General features: G+C 45.6%; 1 protein-coding gene across 1 annotated transcript; it reads right to left on the bottom strand.

The window, feature by feature from the left end:
- Positions 1-4,716: 4,716 nt before the first annotated feature.
- Positions 4,717-18,512, bottom strand: Pdcd7 (programmed cell death 7). The gene is made up of 5 exons (XM_021172199.2): positions 17,588-18,512; positions 9,595-9,733; positions 7,918-8,154; positions 7,580-7,667; positions 4,717-5,760 (listed from the first exon to the last, which is right to left on the bottom strand). The coding sequence occupies exons 1-5, from the start codon at positions 18,455-18,457 to the stop codon at positions 5,637-5,639; spliced, it is 1,458 nt and encodes a 485-aa protein (XP_021027858.1). The 5' UTR covers positions 18,458-18,512; the 3' UTR covers positions 4,717-5,636.
- Positions 18,513-19,172: the final 660 nt, after the last annotated feature.

Below are 19,172 nucleotides of genomic sequence, written 5' to 3'. Positions count from 1 at the left end.
CACTGTCGGTAAGGAAGTAGTCAGTACCAGTCCACAGTGCCTGCCGAGGCAGAAATGCTAGAATTAAAAACCCGTCTTCATATCACTTGTCTTTTGGATAGCACTGTAGTGTTATCTGCCCTTGATTTAGCAATACAAGAAGTTCACTGCTTTGGAAAAAGCAAAACAAAATAACAGCAAACAAACAACAGCAACAAAACAAAGCAAAAAACAAACAAACAAACAAACAAAAACCCTTTCACATGGAATTCAAGCTCAAAACTACCTATAATACAAAGTAAACTCCTGATCGTATGTTACATAGCCTGGCAGTTTGCAAATGAGAGGAGCATGGACCAGGGTATGGCTCTGGCTCCACACAATCTGTCATCACAGACAGGATGAAACAAAACCCTGCTGCTTGGGGTCACTGGTCGGTCATCCTGTCCCTAGCAGGACAACCTCATGGAGAGCTAAGGTGGGTAATCTGGGAACAGACAGGTCACGTGACGTCCGGTGCCCAAAGCCCTTAATTCCCTCATCACCTCCACTGACCTGTCTGTTCTCATCAGCGTCTTCCTGCCTGAATTCGCATCCCTGCACATCAGTGGGTGGCTCTCTATGCCCTTCTATGGGCAACAGCAAGCAAATCTTGGGGTAGCCACCAAAATCTGCTTTACCGGCTCATTTTTACGGGGCCCCAGTGAGGTTGAAGGATATTACAGGAGGCTCAGCAAAGTTCAGCAGGTGTTACTACCCTCGAACTTATCTTTCAGTCTCAGCTATCACTGAATTTTGAATCACAGAGAAGAAAGGGCCCAGCTGCTATTGAGGCTCTTGTCCACTTGTTGATGTAACAACCCCTTTCCTCATCCCCACTGGACATTTGCATCCCTGTTTTCTGCACAGTCCTGAACGGCTTCTTTCTAGTTTGAATATTCTGAGGATCTCTTTCTGAAGAACAGCAAGGGCAAGCATGGGATTCAGAGCTAATTAGAACATTTAGAAGTGTACCAAGGAGCGCCTCTGGAAGGGGCAGCCTAGTCCTTGTAGGGCTTGGGAAAGCTTTAGGAAACAGATCAGGTTTGACTTGGGCATCAAAGGGTAGGAGAAAGAATTGTGAGCAGAAAAAGAATCAAAGAACAGGCATCCAGAGAAGGAACAGCTTGAGGCAGGAAGCAGATCAGGACCCTGCAGGATGGGGCGATGGGTCACAGGTATGGAAATGCTATGTGCAGTCTGCGGCAAGACTTCAGGGTAGATTGGGGTCCTCCTGGGGAGGACTCTGAATTTTGAGTTCTGACTCCAAACACTAGGTGGTGGAGGAAGCCCTGAGGGGTTGGAATGGGGTGAAGGTGGGGGTGGGAGGTGCATAGGAAAAGCAAGGGGGTGTATGCTTCAGTGCCTCAGCAAACTATAACCCAGCACATCTTAGATTCCCATCTGAGGATGGGGCTGGACACTGGAGTGGGTGTTAGTCACAGTGACTGACTTAGGTGGGGTGACACCGAATGACTCCCCACTCTAAAGGACTCCTTCCTTGTTTAGAGCTTCAATTACCTGCCAACAATTGCTACATTCTGTCTCTTCTGAGATCAAACTCAAACACCTGCCGATAAGGCTCCTCCCAAGTTTAGAGTGCCTCTAATGTACTCACAAAGCGAATTTTACCTTTCTTCCCCCAAATACTCTCCTCCCCAGAGTTCTCTATTCACGGTGTGATGACCCACTCCAGGTGCTGACTCACTCAGACAGTAACTCTTACCACCCCAAATCCTCCTTGAAGTTTAAGAGGCTGTCTGTGTCCCCCTATGCCCATGGCTACCATGAAAACCCATGCTGGTGGTACCTCACTGGGACAACTCACCTCCATTTATCTTCTCATGTGCCATTGTTGTATTTTTGTTCCACACACTGAAGCAATTATCATTTCAAGCTGCAAAAAAATTAGCTCCAAGCCTTCCTCTTTCCATAGCCCTTGCTTTCCAAATAAAAATTAAACTTCTGGAGGTTTGCAATAGCTCAACTGATTCTTACCCAAGCAACTCCAGCCTGAGTGATCTTTGTTTGCAGTGGTCCCTCAGCCCCCACCACATCCCTGCTAGCTACTCCTGATTCTGCCTGTGTTTGCTTCTCTTTTCATATGCTATTTAAAAGCTTTTATTTTCTCCAGAGCTGAAACATCATCTGCTTGCTTACCAGCAGCCTTCTCCAGGAACCTTCCTGAATCATGTTAGAGGCAGTTCCTCCGGACTGTCTTTGAATTTCTAAACAGCTGAGGAAGGCCTTCAATTTCTGATCCTCCTGCCTTCACTCTCTGAGCATGGGAATCTGAGTTTATGGAGTGCCTGGGGTTGAAGCCAGGGTTTCATGCATGCTAGGCAAGCATTCTGCCAACTGATGTACATTTCTACCTCACCCCTGCTTATCTTCTCTGACCCACAGTGTACTCCATGAACCAGGACACACATATAGATGCAACAGTAACTTACTCTTATTACACTACAGTTAAATGTGTTGTGTCTGAAGAAAATTCCTACTTAAGGATCTCGTAGAACCTTCAAGTACTCAAAACAGTGTTGGTGGTTGTCTCAATGAGCATCTTCCCTTTAACCTGTGCTCTCTGTGGGGTGATAGGGTGTTTCTTAGCATCCACAGGCACTTAGCATGAACTATCTGGACAATGAAACTACAGAGGTGTTAGCACTTCCCTTCAGCACAATCACAGTGACGATGGAGAGCTTTATCTTCGCAGCTATGGGATCAGGGAAGGCTAGTCTGACGGAATAAAATGGAGAGCCATCAATACCAGGAAGCCAGGAAGCCTGGCCACTCCTTCTTATCCTCTTAGCACCTAAATTACAGTACCCAGAAAAATGGAAAACAAAAAGTCATCCTCCAAAGGACACAGTTCAAATCCTGGCTTCCTGATCCTTACATGAATTAATAAAGTCGACAGCTGTCTCCTGATATGCAGATATACAAGTCTATACAAGCCATCTGCCTCAAACCCTCATTGTTTGCTTCAGAGATTATGAGAAAACAAGTGTATTACAAAGGCAACCAGAATCTGCTTTGGAAACAAAATCTTCAGCTGCAGCCAGGCGTGGCGCATCAGGAACTTCTGTGTGGACATACGCATAAGTACAAAGTTCACTCAAGTTCACTCACAAGTGAAGCAGAATGATGAACTAGCTGGAAGAAGTGTTTTTTAAGCGTGTCATTCAAAACAAGAAGCTAATTGGAAATAATACGTAAGTTGTACTGACCTTGTGGTTCGCAGGAGGGCTTCTCTGTGGACAGTATATGAAGATGTGAGCCGTACAACAGATGGAGCAGTCCCAGCTAAGCTTTTTAAGAAGTCACATGGACACAGAGACATGAAAGCTCTTAGTGTGATTAAACCAGTTGGCTTGTTGCAGCTAACTCCCAGACAGCACAAGCTCAGGTACTCCAACTAAATACTTAGTGTTCCTCCAATGGCCTGCTACTCTTTGCAGATTTATCCAATTGCTCCTGTTAGTCTCGCACAAGTCCTGAGTGTGTGTGTGCTTTGTTTTATTTTGTTCATATAATGTAATCCTTCTAGGGCTGGAGCAATGGCTTAGTGGCTACAAGTACTGGTTGCTCTTCCAGAGGACTCAGGGTTTGATCCCTAGTACTGACATGGTGGCTCAGAATCATCTGTAACTCCAATTCCAGGGGATCTGGCTCTCTATTTTTGCCTGTTGGGCCTGGGCATGCATGTAGTGCAAAAGCACACATACAGGCAAAACACCCATACACAGCAAATCTTTTTTTTTTTTTAAATAAAAAAATGTGGTAAGTTAACAATTAGTTAGCTTTCTGATTAATCTTTGAATCTTATTTCTCCATTTTATTCATTGATGTTTAATATAAGGAGAATTTAGGTAAAAGTGAAAAAATAAAACAAAACAAAAAACGATTTGGTAATGGGCTGATCCGATTTCTGAGGACTGAAAAGATGAAGAAAGAACTAGGTTGGGGGTGTGGTCAGCGGTGAAGCAGTCACCTGCATCTTTCTAAGCCTGGAAAGAAACAGTGGCTGGTGTCGCTACAACTCACAGGCAGGCAACACACCAGGAAACCTAGAAAACAAAAACTGAACAAAAATAACTCACTTTATAAAAGTCTCACTGGCACCGAGTGTAGAGTGGGAACAGCTTTTCTCCACCTAGGACTCAACACCTCCTTTTCTGAGTGAGCTGCTGACCCTTCCGAGTCTCTACCCACCATTGCTGGCATCCAGTGACAAGGCTGACACCAACACTCACACTCCATCTTTAGTCTCTGCTCCTCCTGCAGCTCATCTCATAGCAGGAAGTGCAGAGTTCAACAAAGGAGCACAGGCCTGTGGGGCAGGTGAAGCTAATCATAGCAGACCTTAAGGCATGCTGGGAAAAATAGCCCCACTCCCTAGCTGTACAGTACAGTGCTATAATGTACAAATGGGACAGTGTACGGTAGGCTACAGAAAGGGACAAAGGTGTTAGCATATTACACCTAAGGGCTCCCAAGTCCACATCATTTCCAAAGCTGATGGGGACCTTTCTTGCTATCCAGAGTCAGATTCTGCAGACAAATTTGTGTTGAAGACTCATTTTTCCTGCAGCAAACACCTGCATATTAAAATTGAACTTTGGAGTGAAATGCTTTAGCAATGTGAAGATGAAATGTGTCAAATGATTTGAGAGAGAATAAATCAGGGGCAAAGGCTCAAACAAAAAAGCAAAAATGGTATTTATTCAACTTTTAGGAAATTAAATAACAAAACCAGAATAAGGCAAAACAAAACCCATGACATGTCATATGACTGATCATGCCCAAATACAACAGCACTCACTAATGAATATAAAAATAAAATTGATCATTCATGTTTGCTCTTTTCCCGGCTTTTATGACATGGATGTTTTTAGAAGCTTGAGCTATCCAGCCCCTACCATGTGACTGAGATTACAGTCCCACAGGGAAATAAGTTTCTATTCTTGGAGGCCCCACACAACTAGTTCCCTCACAACTCTTGCACTGGCACTTTCATGAGGAAAAACAGGCACTGTCTGTCAGAGCACAAGCAACCCTGGCTCTGCTAACTCTTCAAGTTTTCTAAGCTCTCCACAGGACAACAGTTCTAAGCCATCAGTGATCCTGGCAGCCACTGCCCCATCAGTAGCAGCCTCCCACACTGCACTGAAACTGGAAACTGTAGGTGCTCCTGGGAGCTGGAGGGCAGGTGGTATGGGAAGATAAGGAGCAGTAGCTGCTAACTCTACTCAGTGAACACCTTCAAGCAGTCGCCAAGTGTGCCGCCTGTTCTTACCCACCAATATATAACAAACTGAGAGCAAATGAGCAGGCCACATTGAACCAAGCCTCTCAAAACAGAGGCAGATTTAGTGAGCCAAGGCTACAGCCCATGCTAATAACCTCAGTTCATCTAGACCCTTTCCAGAAGAACCTTATGAATCTCTGGCTCCAGAGGCACCCCTGCCTAGGGCACAGAACAAAAGAAACAGGCTTTCCAGCTAGGACAATGCCACACAGAGTTAAGCTGTGTAGAAGACTAGAGCGTGAGACAACAGCATCTCTAATATCTAGAGCTACAGTGCTTGCCCGCTGGACCACACTCCTGGAGCATCTTAATGCAGCTGAATGGCCGTTGCCCAGATGTCGTTGCTGGGGAGCGGAGGAAGGACCCATCCTTGGGGAACCGAGTTGCCTTTTGGATGATCAGATGGTACCAGGTACTGATCCCAATCGTGCCTTAATAAGAAGGTTAAAGAACAATGTTTATTTCTGGTTTTCTCCAAGCAAGATATTCAGAAACTATATTTCATATCTAGGATACTGTTTTCAAATGACAGATGTACTAACCTGCTAAAGAACTGGGTTAATAGAAAGCATGCCAAGGGTCACATTAACGTACACATTTATGGAAAAACATCGATCCTCATTATCTGCATATTTTATGTTTATAATTTCTCTTTCTTTCTGAGACAGGGCTGGGGCTGGCCTTGAACTCCATATCCTCCTCCCAAGTGAAAGGCTACAGGCATGAGCCACGACCCTTGGCTATATTAGCAAATTTAAATCATCCCGTATGGCATTTTCATGGAAACTAAAAAATGCAGAGTGGAAAAAAATATCTGTCACCAAAATGCGCATTCCTAGCTGAAGGCCCTCAGCTTTCTGGTATAAATCAGTACCCTTCCTTTCCTGTCTGCTCTCTGCCATGTTGTTCAGTTGTTCAGTTGTTCAGTTTTGTGCTTCTTACTGGTGACTTTATGCTTTAAATGGCACCCAAGTGTCCTGGTGAAGTGCTAATGTTACTACAAGTGAGCGAGTTGTGAGGTACCTTGTACTCTAGACAAGCTTCGTGAGACTCAGATTACAGTACAGTTAGCCCCAATGCAATGCTTATCACCAACAGCATACATGAAATTAGGCATCTTCAAACTGACACACGGAACAAGGTAGTGATCAGCCAATAAAAGTAAGACAAAGGCTGAAGTGATGAGCACTGGCTACTCTTATAGATGAACTAAGTTGGATTGCAGGCATCTACAATGGTGGCTCACAACTATCTGTAATTCCAGTTCAGAGAATCTGAAGCTTCTTCTGGCTTCCATGACCACTAGGCACACATGTGATCACACACACACACACACTCAAAATATCCAAATCACATTTAAAAAAAAAAAGCAAAAAAACCCAAAAAACTGTGAGACAAAAGGCTCAGTTGTCTACCTGGCCCTGTCTCCTTCAGGAGCAATGCACTGTCTAATATTCTGTGACTCAATATTCACCGTAACTTGACAGAACCTACCTACCATCAATAATTCCTTTAAAGGCTAAAACTTGTGCAATGAAGTTAGAACTTTTTCTGAAAAATAAACTCGATATGCCAGAAAATTCCTTTCCAATATTCAGAAATTGCTGGAATGTTGGAAGAAGTCTCCAGTATTTCAAGCCATTTTTCTGAGATCCCTAGGTCCTAAGATGTTGGACCTAGAAAACAAAGAGATGCTTCTAGGCAGCAAGTTTCCACTGCCTGGGGCATCCAATCACTGGCTTCTCAAAAGACTGAATGCAGAAAAGATGTCGTCACAGCCTACACAGCTAAGAATCACCCAACTCCAGTTCAGCTGTAGCCAGTTCAGCTGAGAGTATTATGCTCCAACCTGCAGGCATGCAAGGGTCAGCATGGGCTTTTGCCTCCATGGGCAACCATTCAGGAGAAAAGGTTTCTTTTCCTGGGTTGACTCAGCACTAAAATTAAGAAAACAAGACCAGCTATGGTAGCGCATGCCTTTAATCCCAGCAATGAAGGGAGGCAAGTAGATCTCTGAATTCAAGGACAACATAATCTACAGAGCAGTCACAGGCAAGTTTCAGTTTCTTTACCTGTTCAAATGGAGACACTGACTTCCAAGAATTAATGAGGACTTTAGAGATACAGGTGGCACCCTTGAAACTAGGCAACACTGCACACCCAAAAGGAACTTTTAAAAAAGATACAGCAATAGACCTCAAGAGCTTCCAGTACCCAAGAAAAAGGGACAGCAGAGGGTGCCCTTCTGACCTTATCTGAATGAGCGCAGGCAAGGAGTGCTCAGCCTGGAGGTAATACTGGCGGAATGGCTGCAGGAGGTGAGCAAGTGGGAACTCATCTGGAAGAGAAAGGCACAGCCCGTCACCACGTCTGCTTGCTGTTAGGAGTGCACTCGCAAGGCAAGGTAACTGAGCCACTGATTATGACAGTAAGATAAACCTCATCTCCTCTGCAGCCTTGACTTTTACCATGCAGTTAAGAATCTCAACTTGTAATCAGGTCTTCCTTTTGGCTTAAGTTGGGTTACTGACAATAAAGAACTATCAACTTAGATCTTTCCTCATCTCTACTGGCAAAGATAAACTTACCTGGATCCCCGAATAACTTGGACTCAATTTCCCGTTTCTGTAGTAGAAGTTTCTCTTTCTCTTTTCTCTGTTTCTTTTCCAGTTCTCGTCTCCTCTCCTCCTCTTGCTCTCCTTCTAGCATAACTCGGAGGGCTCTCTCTTCAGCTTCATACAGTTCAGAGCGCTTTTTAATGAGCTTTCTCAGCCGCTGAAGATGGTGCTCAAAAGTCTCATCCGCTGAAGCAGGAGGACAGACCCCTGTGCAAAAAGAAGCGAATGGCTGCTCCTTTGCCTTTACATCCTAGGTAGGGCGAAGCAGTGCAAGGGGCACACCTGTGCATGCAGTGCCTGCCATGTGCATCACACACCCACTGCAGTGCAGCATGAGCTGTGGGCAGAGCAGACACCCGACACACACAGTTTACCTACATTCTCAGAGAAGAAGCAGGAGGTCTGCACCCCCTTAGGAGGCTTCCTTTTCCTTCTATCGCTCCATCCTATTTTGCTTTCTTCATCAATCCTTACTTTGACATTCCCAAAAGTTTGTCTTTTTGGCCCTCACTCATTACATTCCAGCTCATGCTACTTGCTAACAAATTTGTGTGTGTGTGTATGTGGCATGTGCACATGTTTACATCCCATGCACACCAGTGTGAGGCCAGAGGACATCAGGTGTTCTGTTCTATCACCCTTTGTCTGTTTCCCTTGAAACAGGGTCTCTCAGTGCTGGAGAGAAGGCCCAGCAGTTAAGAACACTGGCTGCTTTTCCGGAGGATCCAGGTTCAATTCCCAGCACCCACATGACAGCACACAACTGTTTGTAACTCTAGTTCTAGAGGATTCAACACTCTCACCAACATACATGCAGGGAAAACACCAATTCACATAAAATAAAAATAAATAAATCAGCTGGGCGTGGTGGCGCATGCCTTTAATCCCAGCACTCGGGAGGCAGAGGCAGGTGGATAACAGAGAAACCCTGTCTTGAAAAAGAAACCAATAAATAAATAAATAAATAAATCACTGAGGGGGTAAAAACATTTAGGCTTCCCAGTAGTTAGGAGAAAGACAGAGGCAGGAGGATGTCTACAAGTTAAGGCCAGCCTAGTCCACACAGTGAGTTCCAGGTCACCTAGAAAGATGAGACTTGTCTTGAAAAGAAAAAGAAAAGAAAGGAGAACCAGGATCTTTCATTAAACCTGGAGCTAGGCTGGCACCCAGCAAGTGCCATCCATCCTCCTGTCTAAGCATCCCCTTGGTCCCTGCACTGGGACTATAGGTTTAGCCTTTTGCATGGGTACTGGGGATTCCAACGCAGGTACTCTTACACACTTAGCCATCCCCAACCCCTTACTGATGAACTCTCATCCAGGATAGACTATAAGTCCCTTAAAATCAAACAATTAACTCCAGACTTCCTCCTGTTTCCGTCTCAGTAAGAATGCCATTGCTGTTCATTTAGCAGACCACACTAAAATCTTGAAATCACCATAAAACAAACAAACAAACAAATGGGGGGGGGCTTCTGTTTTGTTCTCCATAAGATAAAGAGCTTCAAACAGCAAATATTAATCTTCTCCCTTACAAACAACTGCCCTAACAAACCCTCAGTGAGGTCACAGGAGTCTGACCTCCATGGGAGGCCTAGGCGTAGCGACCAATGGGACCAACCGGTTGGTGAGTACGAGCTGTTCTTACCTTTCCTTGCTGCAGCTTCTTTCCTCAGTTTCCTCAGCTTCTCTAAAGCACGCAGAATGTCCACCATCCTTTTGGTGTCTGATTGCTTTTTCCTTACTTCAGCTAAGACCCCATCAGCAGCTGCTTTGAGTTCCTGCTCCTGGAGGGGAAAAAGCGCACAAGAACTTGTAAGAGGAACCACCTGAGAGCTCAGACCTCCCTGGAGACAAGATTTCAGAGGACCAAGCCATGCACACCACAGCCTACTGAATTTATATTTCAATTGCCTAGATGTAGCATGATACAGTGGCTCTGCCCAAGGGCTTCTTTCCTTTTGCTGATCAATTATACAACTGTGTTGCTGCTTTGCGCAAAGACTACCCCTATGCAGTCCACGCTGGCCTTGACTGAACTCCTATCCTTGCATCTTTGCTGGAGGATGTTTTTGTGTGCGGTTTTCTAATGCTGATTTCTGTACCTACAGATCTGGTTGCAGTCTGGACTTCGGCACTGTCATTATTATGAAGCGTCTCCTGACTCAGTATTTTATAAAATGCTGTTCTCCACCATCTTCTAATTGGTCAAGAATGAGCTGAACAGCCTATAGGTAGGCAGGAGAGGAAATGGCAGGACTTCTGAGCCCAGAGAAAGGGAGAGGATCTCAGGTGCGGCCTGGGAAGGCACATTTGGGACATTTCTGAAGGAGGCCAAAGTGAGAACAAGGTGACAGGTAGGCAATGGACCACCTGGCTGGGAAGTAGGTGGTAGTCAGCACAGGTGGCTTACAATAGATCGGAACCAGCTCAACTGTAGTGCCTTTAATAATTTATAAAGCTTTTACTAATTATAAAGGTCTCTGCATCATTACTGAAAGCAAGGGCACACATAGAAAAGTTCCTAGTTTTACATTTGATACCCAACATGGGGCTAGAAATCAAAGCTTAAGGGTTAAGAGAAGTCCTGGGTGGAAGGTTGAACAAGCACTCCACAGGAACAGGAGCAGAAGACCCCTGCCCACATCATACCAAAGCAGGGCTCCTTTAGACACACATTCCCCCCCCATATTTAACATCTCCCCCCTTCATATCAAAGCGGCTGCTGGTAGGGAGCAGGAACCAGAGGCACTGGGTAGGGCCCAAAAGGCAAGGACTCCCCAGAGCCTCATGCTGCTCTGAGAGGGAGGCAAGGCCCTGCGCGGTGGTAAAACTTCCTAAAGACTGCACTTGTGGGGATGGAGGGTTGGAGCTGAAGCCACTGTAAAGTTTGGCAGGCTTAGTGTGAGCTGACAAACAGCAGCCCAGCCCATGGTGGCACATGGGCCCAAGATGACCACAGGAACACAGGCCATGCTGAGGCCAGTAAGGTGGAGGGCTGAAAATCTAGTGAATGACTCATGGCACAGAGAGACTGCCCCTGGGGCCAGTCACCCTTTAAAGATGGTCAGAGAACCCTAAAGGTGTGCAGAAGCCAGGCCCAATCAGAGAAGCTGAAATCCCAAGCACAGACGAGTGTCTGGTCAGGTAAGCCTGTGTTCGTAGAAAAAAGTTTGAAAATAATAGGTTCCCAAAGGAAGGAGTTAGAGATTAAGAAGAAAATATTTTCTGTGTTAAAAAACAGATAACACAATGAGCAAAGGGAAAGCACATGAGGGCATCTGCAGCCCACAGAGTTCTGTTTTCATTATCAGCATACAAGTAAATAATCCTATGTTCAGAGGTGACTGTCATTTTACATATGCTCTTTAAGATCAGAATAAAGCAGACTTAGATAAGGACTGAAAGATGGGATGCTAGCTTACAGGCCACAGAACAAAGATCAGAGGATTCAACATGAGGAAAATCCACAAAAGCTTGAAGAACTAGAATGGCAACTCATAGAGATGTGATATTCTGAATTAAGAGTACAGAGTCCTGAGTTCGAGGCCAGCCTGGTCTACAAAGTGAGTGCCAGGACAGCCAGGGCTACACAGAGAAACCCTGTCTCGAAAAAACCAAATAAATAAATAAATAAATAAAAGAGTACAGAGTCTATTTGAGGCCACCTTAGAGCAATGTCATACAATAGCTATGTGCTTCATTTTGTAGAGTTTGAAAATTTAAAATATGTATATATGCTGATATATCATTTAACTGATACAATTCCAATGGGCTTTGCCTTGAATTCTGAAAAGGACAATTCTGAGGTCACCCATTTATAAATGATGGCTATTTTGGAGATGTCTTTGCAGATTGAAGCTGATGATGCCCCAACATATGTATACAGTAGAATGTAACTCTTTCTTAGACATTCTGGCATAAAACATGTTACAGATATACCTTACAACCCTACAGGTCAGGCACTGTAAAGGATCTAGCTATGCTTTAAAGGAGATGCTCATAGAACAGAAGATACAGGATCTCCCAAAGGCAGGTTAAATGATGCTATTGAATTTAAAAATTTTAAATGTCAATAAGACACATAGCACAGCTGCTGAATGAAAAGCACTGGATTTTAGAAAAGGACTGCAGAATTAAGCCCGCCTATATATGTATTGACCTCAGAATGGAAGTGTGTTGCATTAGAGAAGAGGTTTTGTCTTTGTTTCAACAGCAGATAAAAAGCTATGGATTCTACTAAAATTAATAAAGATCAGATTTGACTGGGGGACACCCTGAAAATTCTGGCTGCAGTCATGAAGAAAGAAACTAGAAGAACAAAGCAAGTGGTAAATGCTGATCCCTCTACGTGGGACCGGCTGTAAGGCTGGCTGAGAAATACCTCTACATGGCCAATACATCTTGTTGTCTAGAGAGGCCTCAGGAACTATTATTACAGAGAGGAAACAAAGTAGAGGAAGTTAGATTCAGAGATCTCTTTCTCTTTTTTCTTCTTTCCTCTATCCTCTTTCCCTCCTACCTAGTGTTACAGGAAGAGGTAGAAAGAAGGAATGAAAAGATAAAAGGGCAGATTACTGAATCTCCTTTTAGACTAAATAGCATTAACAAGACAAAATATTTTATATTTCATATGGATTCTGTATATTGATACAAATTTAAGGTTATTTTTGCTACAAATACTGTATCTATGTTTTAACTCATTAAAGGTATTGTACCTATGCAACTTATTTGAAAATGCAATGTGAAGTGCTAGTGCATTTGTAAGCTGTTACTGCAAACTGTTTAGGATAATTAAGGAATACGACTTGCTCTTACTCTCTCCTCTCCTCTCTCCCTTGCTCCCCTTCTCTCCCCATCCCCTTCCCCCTCTCTCCCCATGGCCATGGCCTGCCTCTACTTCTCTACTCTCTCCTTCTCTCTAACTTTCTCCACCTCTACTGCCCTCCTAACTCCCCTCCCCATGCCCTAAATAAACTCTATTCTAAACTTAAAAAAAAAAGAAAGAAAGAAATACAACTTAGTAGTCAGTCAAACTTATAGTCATTTTAGGTACTAGTTTAATATATTACAAAAATAAGCTTTCTTTAGCCTCCTGTAGAGTTTTCAAAGTTGAACAGATAGTAAGTAGCTAGAAACAAGCAACATTTCCTATTCAGATATACTACAGATAACGATCTTCAAAAAACCTCAGAGATTTACAGAGTATGGAATTTTAGATGTAGATGTTTTATTAATAAAGGCCTTTCATGACAGTGAAGCATGACTCTTCCTGGCAGCGCCCCTATTCTACTTCAAATAAGATGAGCATCAAAGACCCTTCATATGGAGTTTGCCTCAAATTTGGCAAGCTGCCACTGGGCAAGAACCTGCCCTTGTCTTTACTGCAGACAGCATGCTGTCCAAGCTGTGGGCAAGCAGAACACAGAAGCAGCCAACTGCCAGACTTGCAAGGAAAAGGTAGGCAAGTCTTTCATGATTCTTGCTTCACAGAAAGGTCTGTCCTACGTTGGGACAGAAGACCAAAGATAGACACTCCTACATAGCAGCGGAGCCGTGGGTGTCTGTCCGTCACTTCTATAGTTCTGGAAGCTGCTTGCTTCCAAACTCTAATTTCCTGTTTACTCAGGTAGTATTTACTCCATCTCAGGTCTCTCGTGGGGCTGAAGACTAGATAGTCATAGTCTCATACCTAAGCTTAAGTAGGTAGTTATAGTCTCACACCTAAGCTTAAGTAGGTAGTTATAGTCTCACACCTAAGCTTAAGTAGGTAGTCATAGTCTCATACCTAAGCTTAAGTAGATAGTTATAGTCTCACACCTAAGCTTAAGTAGATAGTTATAGTCTCACACCTAAGCTTAAGTAGATAGTTATAGTCTCACACCTAAGCTTAAGTAGATAGTTATAGTCTCACACCTAAGCTTAAGTAGATAGTCATAGTCTCACACCTAAGCTTAAGTAGGTAGTTATAGTCTCACACCTAAGCTTAAGTAGGTAGTTATAGTCTCATACCTAAGCTTAAGTAGGTAGTTATAGTCTCACACCTAAGCTTAAGTAGATAGTCATAGTCTCATACCTAAGCTTAAGTAGGTAGTTATAGTCTCACACCTAAGCTTAAGTAGGTAGTTATAGTCTCATACCTAAGCTTAAGTAGGTAGTTATAGTCTCACACCTAAGCTTAAGTAGGTAGTTATAGTCTCATACCTAAGCTTAAGTAGATAGTTATAGTCTCACACCTAAGCTTACGTTGCTTAGGATTCAGTATTTGTAGGTTGGTAAATACAAGTTATGATGGAAAGTGATTTAAGTGCAGAACTCTGAACTCATCAAGACAGGACAGATAGTAGAGTACTTTCTCCAAGGCTGCTAAATACAAATGAACTGGACATTGTGAATGTAACTTTACCTGATAGTTTTCATAATTGTTCTTCCTGTATATTTTACTAATGTAAGAGAAAGAGCCTTGTGTTGGACTAAAAGAGAGCTATCTTACTTCAGCCTCGCACAGGTGTGATCCGCCTCTCCCAGCTGGTCATACTCATGTCTCCCCCTTTTTTGGTTTTGTTTATCTCTGAGAGATGACCTCACTCTGTAGGCCAGGCAGGCTTCAAACTGCAGCACTTCCCCTGCCTCAGCCTCCTGAGTGCTGGGAGCACAGTCGTGAGCCACCCCACCCAGCTCCACATAACATTCCTTAAGGAGACCCTCTCTGCAGCAGCCTCAGGATCTGTACTGAGCCCTTGCTCCTCAGGGTCTCCTAAGGGATGGTACAGGGAATGCCTGAATCGAATTTACCTTGTCAAGCTGGAACTCTAAAAATGCAAATTAACAGAACTGAAAGATCCTGCTCGCAAGCAGGGTAAGGAATGGAACTGGAAAAGCCTAGGATTCTACAATGCCTCAGAGTAATACTCTAAGTCTGCCCTTCACTGCTCCTAAAGACGGCTTCCACACAATCATCTTTCACACATAGGAGGCCAATCTTCCTACGATTTATTTGCCTTCCATATCCTCATCTGCTCACCTAGTTCTCTCTCCCATCTGTCTTATTAAGTGCCTGCAATTCCAGCATTACAGCCAATGACCACGCCCCTTCAGTCTTCTGCTAGGAAAACTACCCTTGGCTGGATCTACTGCTTTTTTTGTTTGTGTAGCCCTGGCTGTCCTGGAACTCACTCTGTAGACCAGGCTGGCCTCGAACTCAGAAAACCCCCTGCCTCTGCCTCCCAAGTGCTGGGATTAAAGGCATGCGCCACCACTGCCCAGCGACTAAATTTTTTCAGACTAAAGTACTGCCTTCCTTGTGCTGACATTCCTGAGGGCACAATGCTAAATCTCACTATCAATACACTTTCCAGCAATGCCATATTGGCCTATAGGGCAGTGGTAGACACTGGAAAAAGGGAGAGTGTGCTGGCTAGTTTTTTTTTGTTTTTTTGGGTTTTTTTTTGGTTTTTCGAGACAGGGTTTCTCTGTGTAGCCCTGGCTGTCCTGGAACTCACTCTGTAGACCAGGCTGGCCTCGAACTCAGAAATCTGCCCGCCTCTGCCTCCCGAGTGCTGGGATTAAAGGCGTGCGCCACCACGTCCAGCGTGCTGGCTAGTTTTATGTCAACTTAACACAAGCTGGAGTCCTTTGGGAAGAAGGAAACTCAATTGAGAAGCCATCCCCAGCTCCACCACCAGAGAGGCCACTTGGCAAGCCTATGGTGCATTTTCTTAATTAGTGACTGCTGTGGGAGGGCCCAGTAAAACTGTGGGTGGTTCTACCCTTGGGCAGGTGGTCCTAGGCATATAAGAAAGCACCTGAGCAAACCATGGAGAGCAAGCGAGCAAGCAACATTTCTCCATGGCCTCTGTGTCAGCTCCTGCCTCCAGGTTCCTGCCCTGACTGGCTTTAATGATACACTGGGATGTGGATGTGGAAGTGAGATGAACCCTTATCTTCAAGTTGCTTTTGCTCATGGCATTTCATCCCAGCACTAGAAACCCTACCTAAAATAAGTGCTTGCTGACTGTACAAAGTAGGAAGGGCAGAAAGGCCCTCAGCACTGTCTCAACAACACCTGAAAACCACCAACAGACATGCTAGCACGGAAGTGGAACAGCTCCAAGACAACTATGGGCAACTGGGAAATGCCGAGAGCAAGAGAAACCGTTTTCCCCAGGGATGAGCACCTCAATTCATTATTAGTGGTCAGCCCTGAAATCATATACATACAAGTAACATTAAATGTACTAGTCAGGTTGTATTTGTGTATACATGTAACAATAAGTAAAGAAAGAGAGGCCATGAATTTGAGAGAGAACAAGGGAGATGCATTGAGAGGCTGGAGGGAAGAAAGAGAATGGGGGAAATTATGTAATTATATTTTCAAAAACTAACATATATATGTATATATAAATAAAAACTAACATATATATAAAGCAGCAGTGAGACTAGAGTAATGGGTCTGCAGTTAAGAGCACTTGTGACTCTTACAAAGGACCAGGGTTCAATTCCCAGCGCCCATACAGATGGTTCATCACCATCTGTAACTCTAGTTCCGGGGGATCCAATGTCCTCTTTGACCCCATAGGCAGTAGGCACACATGCAGTGCACATACACACACACAGGCAAAACAATCACAAAACCCAAAATAAATAACTCTGAAACAACAATAACAATAGTAATAGCATTCAAAGGAAATGAGGATGTCTTCAACCAACACTTGGCAAATCCTACTTTCTCCCGGGTTCTACTGAAGAACATGAGACAGACAAGCTTTGAAGTCAGACAACTTGGGACTAAATCTGAGGTAATACTGGTATACAGACTTGTGTGACTGCTGTCAAGTTAGCTGCTTTAAGTCTCCGTCTGAAAAATTAGGGTAATGAATTCCTCGGGATTGTGTGCAGGACACTAGTGTAGTGTCTACTATAGATGTGAGTACTGAACAGGGGTAAGGAAGGCATGGACAAGAACAGCACAGCAACCTGAGAGACCGACCAGTGGGACCGAGCTATGCAGTCTCCAAAAATAACCGGAGTATCGCATGGGCCTTGTGGCTGCCAATCTGTTGACAGTGTTTTCCTTTCTAATCTGCACTTGCTACTTACTGCATTGTTTTTGAATATAGTTTTCCTGCTATTTTTGCAATTTTGTGTGAGTCCTTAATTCAACCATTTGAGTAAGAGGTCAAGTACCTGGAAACACCTGATCCAGACAGACCCATACCACCGGATACACTGGTATTCATAGTACCAAAACAAAACAAATGAACCCCGGAGAGAACTATTATCAACCTCATCAGCCAATTATGTTATAAAGGTTTCTAAGTGTGGTCCAAGTCCTCTACATTTGCATGCTTTAGGACAGTATAAAAGATACTGCACTGCACCCTCAGTAAGTGGATCCAACTTTGAAGCAGGACACAGGAGGTGTCTCCTCCCAGAAATGCACCAGTGTGAACCTGTCGCGTGTTTAAGGGACTTTATAGTCCAAGTTCTAGAGTTTTATGCACCACACATCGTCAACAAGGAATACAGAGCAAAGAAGTGGCAAAGGCTAGCTTTCACGGATAAGCATCCAAGTTAACTAGCACGAAGATTCGAGTTCCAGTCACTACAGCTCCAACCACCGAGCGCATACTGGTTCTCACCCGCTTCTTTTCCTCCACTTCCTGCACGCACTTCACCCTCCAGCGGTCAATCTCCTGCTCCCGTTCAATGGCCTGCGCGGCCTCCGCCTCCCGCTCAGCCTCCCGATCCCGGGCCCTCTCACGAAGCCGCAGCCGGCGGCGCCGGACCCTCTCCAGCCTCCGTCGCGCCTCGCCCACATAGGCGGCCTGGGCCAGGGGCTGCAGCCGCTCAGCTAGCTCCGCTCGCAGTGGCGCCGCCTGAGCGTGCAGGGAGGCCCAGGCCGCTCCGTCGGCCTCAGCCTCGCGCAGGGACTGCCCCAAGCTGCGTAGCCGCCGCACCAAACGCAAAGCGGAACGCAACCGCGCGCGGACTTCGCCCAGGCTGGGCCCGGCGGGTGTGCGCGGGGTCCGGAGGCCGCCGGGCCGCCGGGGGTTCCCGAACACCGCCTCCAGCCACTGCCGATCACGCAGGCGCTGCAGGGCCGCGTCTCCAAGCACATCGGGCGGCGGCGGCGCCTCGGCCCAGCGCGGGCTCCAGGGCGGCCCGGGACCTGGAGGCGGTGGCCGTGGACGCTCGACGGCGTCGGGCCCCGGGAAGGGCCGGCACTGCGGCGGCGGCGGCGGCGGCAGCGGTGGGGGTGGCACCGGGAAGAAGGCGCCGCCACCGCCACCGCCACGGGAGGCCTCGGCTGGCGCGCGGGGCTGCAGGGCCAGCGGAGGCTGGAGGAAGGGGGCGGTTGCCCCCGGGAAGGGGCCGGGTCGCTGGGGAAGGGGCGGCGGGAAAGCCGGAGAGGGCAGCGGCGGGGGCGGACAGCCGAATGGAGCGGAAGGCGGTGGCTGCGGAGGCGGAGGTCCCTGACGGCTCTGGGCGAAAAAAGGTGGCAGAGCCATGTCTGTAGTGCAGCGGTTGGGAGCAGTGACAGTAATCTGGGAACTTCTTTATCCGGGTTCCAGGAGGAAGTGACGTGTATAAGGTGCGACCGGTGCTTGACTCACTTCCCGGAAGCGAGGCGTAGTGCAGGACCTTGGTTTGTCGTGCCAGGAAGCGTGAACCCTCCCAAACCACCAAGGATCCGTCTCCGATGTAATAGCATTAGGGTTTATTTCGGGCTCGGGCTCTCCTCCAAATCGACCCTAAAACAGCAGGACAGGAAGGGAAGTCGGAGCAGCCCTGAACCCTCAGTAGAACAATTTTGTATAGAAAAATAGAAGCGAGGGAGGGGGTGTCCAGTCTGGCAAGCATCAAACAGAATGACTATAAGCTAACAGTTGGGTGCCCTGAGCGTGCATTTGGTCACAAACAGTGTGAAAGTACATCTGAAACAATCAAACTAATCTTTGATTAACTGTTGCTAGGAAGTCGCTAGGGAGTAACTCTAGCCAAGGACAAGCCGTGGGGTCCTTTCTGGTATTCTTCTTTTTCTTTCTTCTTCTTCTTTTCTTCTTCTTCTTTTCTTCTTCTTCTTCTTCTTCTTCTTCTTCTTCTTCTTCTTCTTCTTCTTCTTTTTCTTTCTTCTTCTTCTTCTTCTTCTTCTTCTTTCTTCTTCTTTCTTCTTCTTCTTCTTCTTTTTCTTCTTCTTCTTCTTCTTCCTTCTTCCTTCTTCTT

This window comes from Mus caroli, unplaced genomic scaffold (genome assembly GCF_978045245.1).
Source record: "Mus caroli unplaced genomic scaffold, Mus_caroli_1 scaffold_11, whole genome shotgun sequence".
In the NCBI taxonomy this organism is placed as follows: Eukaryota; Metazoa; Chordata; class Mammalia; order Rodentia; family Muridae; genus Mus; species Mus caroli.
Note: the sequence above shows the minus strand (reverse complement) of the source record. Positions and strands in the feature narration are given on the sequence as shown.

Coding starts and splice junctions, on each gene's coding strand:
- Pdcd7 (XM_021172199.2), bottom strand. CDS start 18,457: ATGGCTCTGCCACCTTTTTTCGCCCAGAGCCGTCAGGGACCTCCGCCT. Junction 7,668..7,917: donor CAAGTTATTCGGGGATCCAG/GTAAGTTTATCT, acceptor TTTCTCTTCCAG/ATGAGTTCCCACTTGCTCAC. Junction 5,761..7,579: donor CCTGCGCTCATTCAGATAAG/GTCAGAAGGGCA, acceptor CTTCTTATTAAG/GCACGATTGGGATCAGTACC.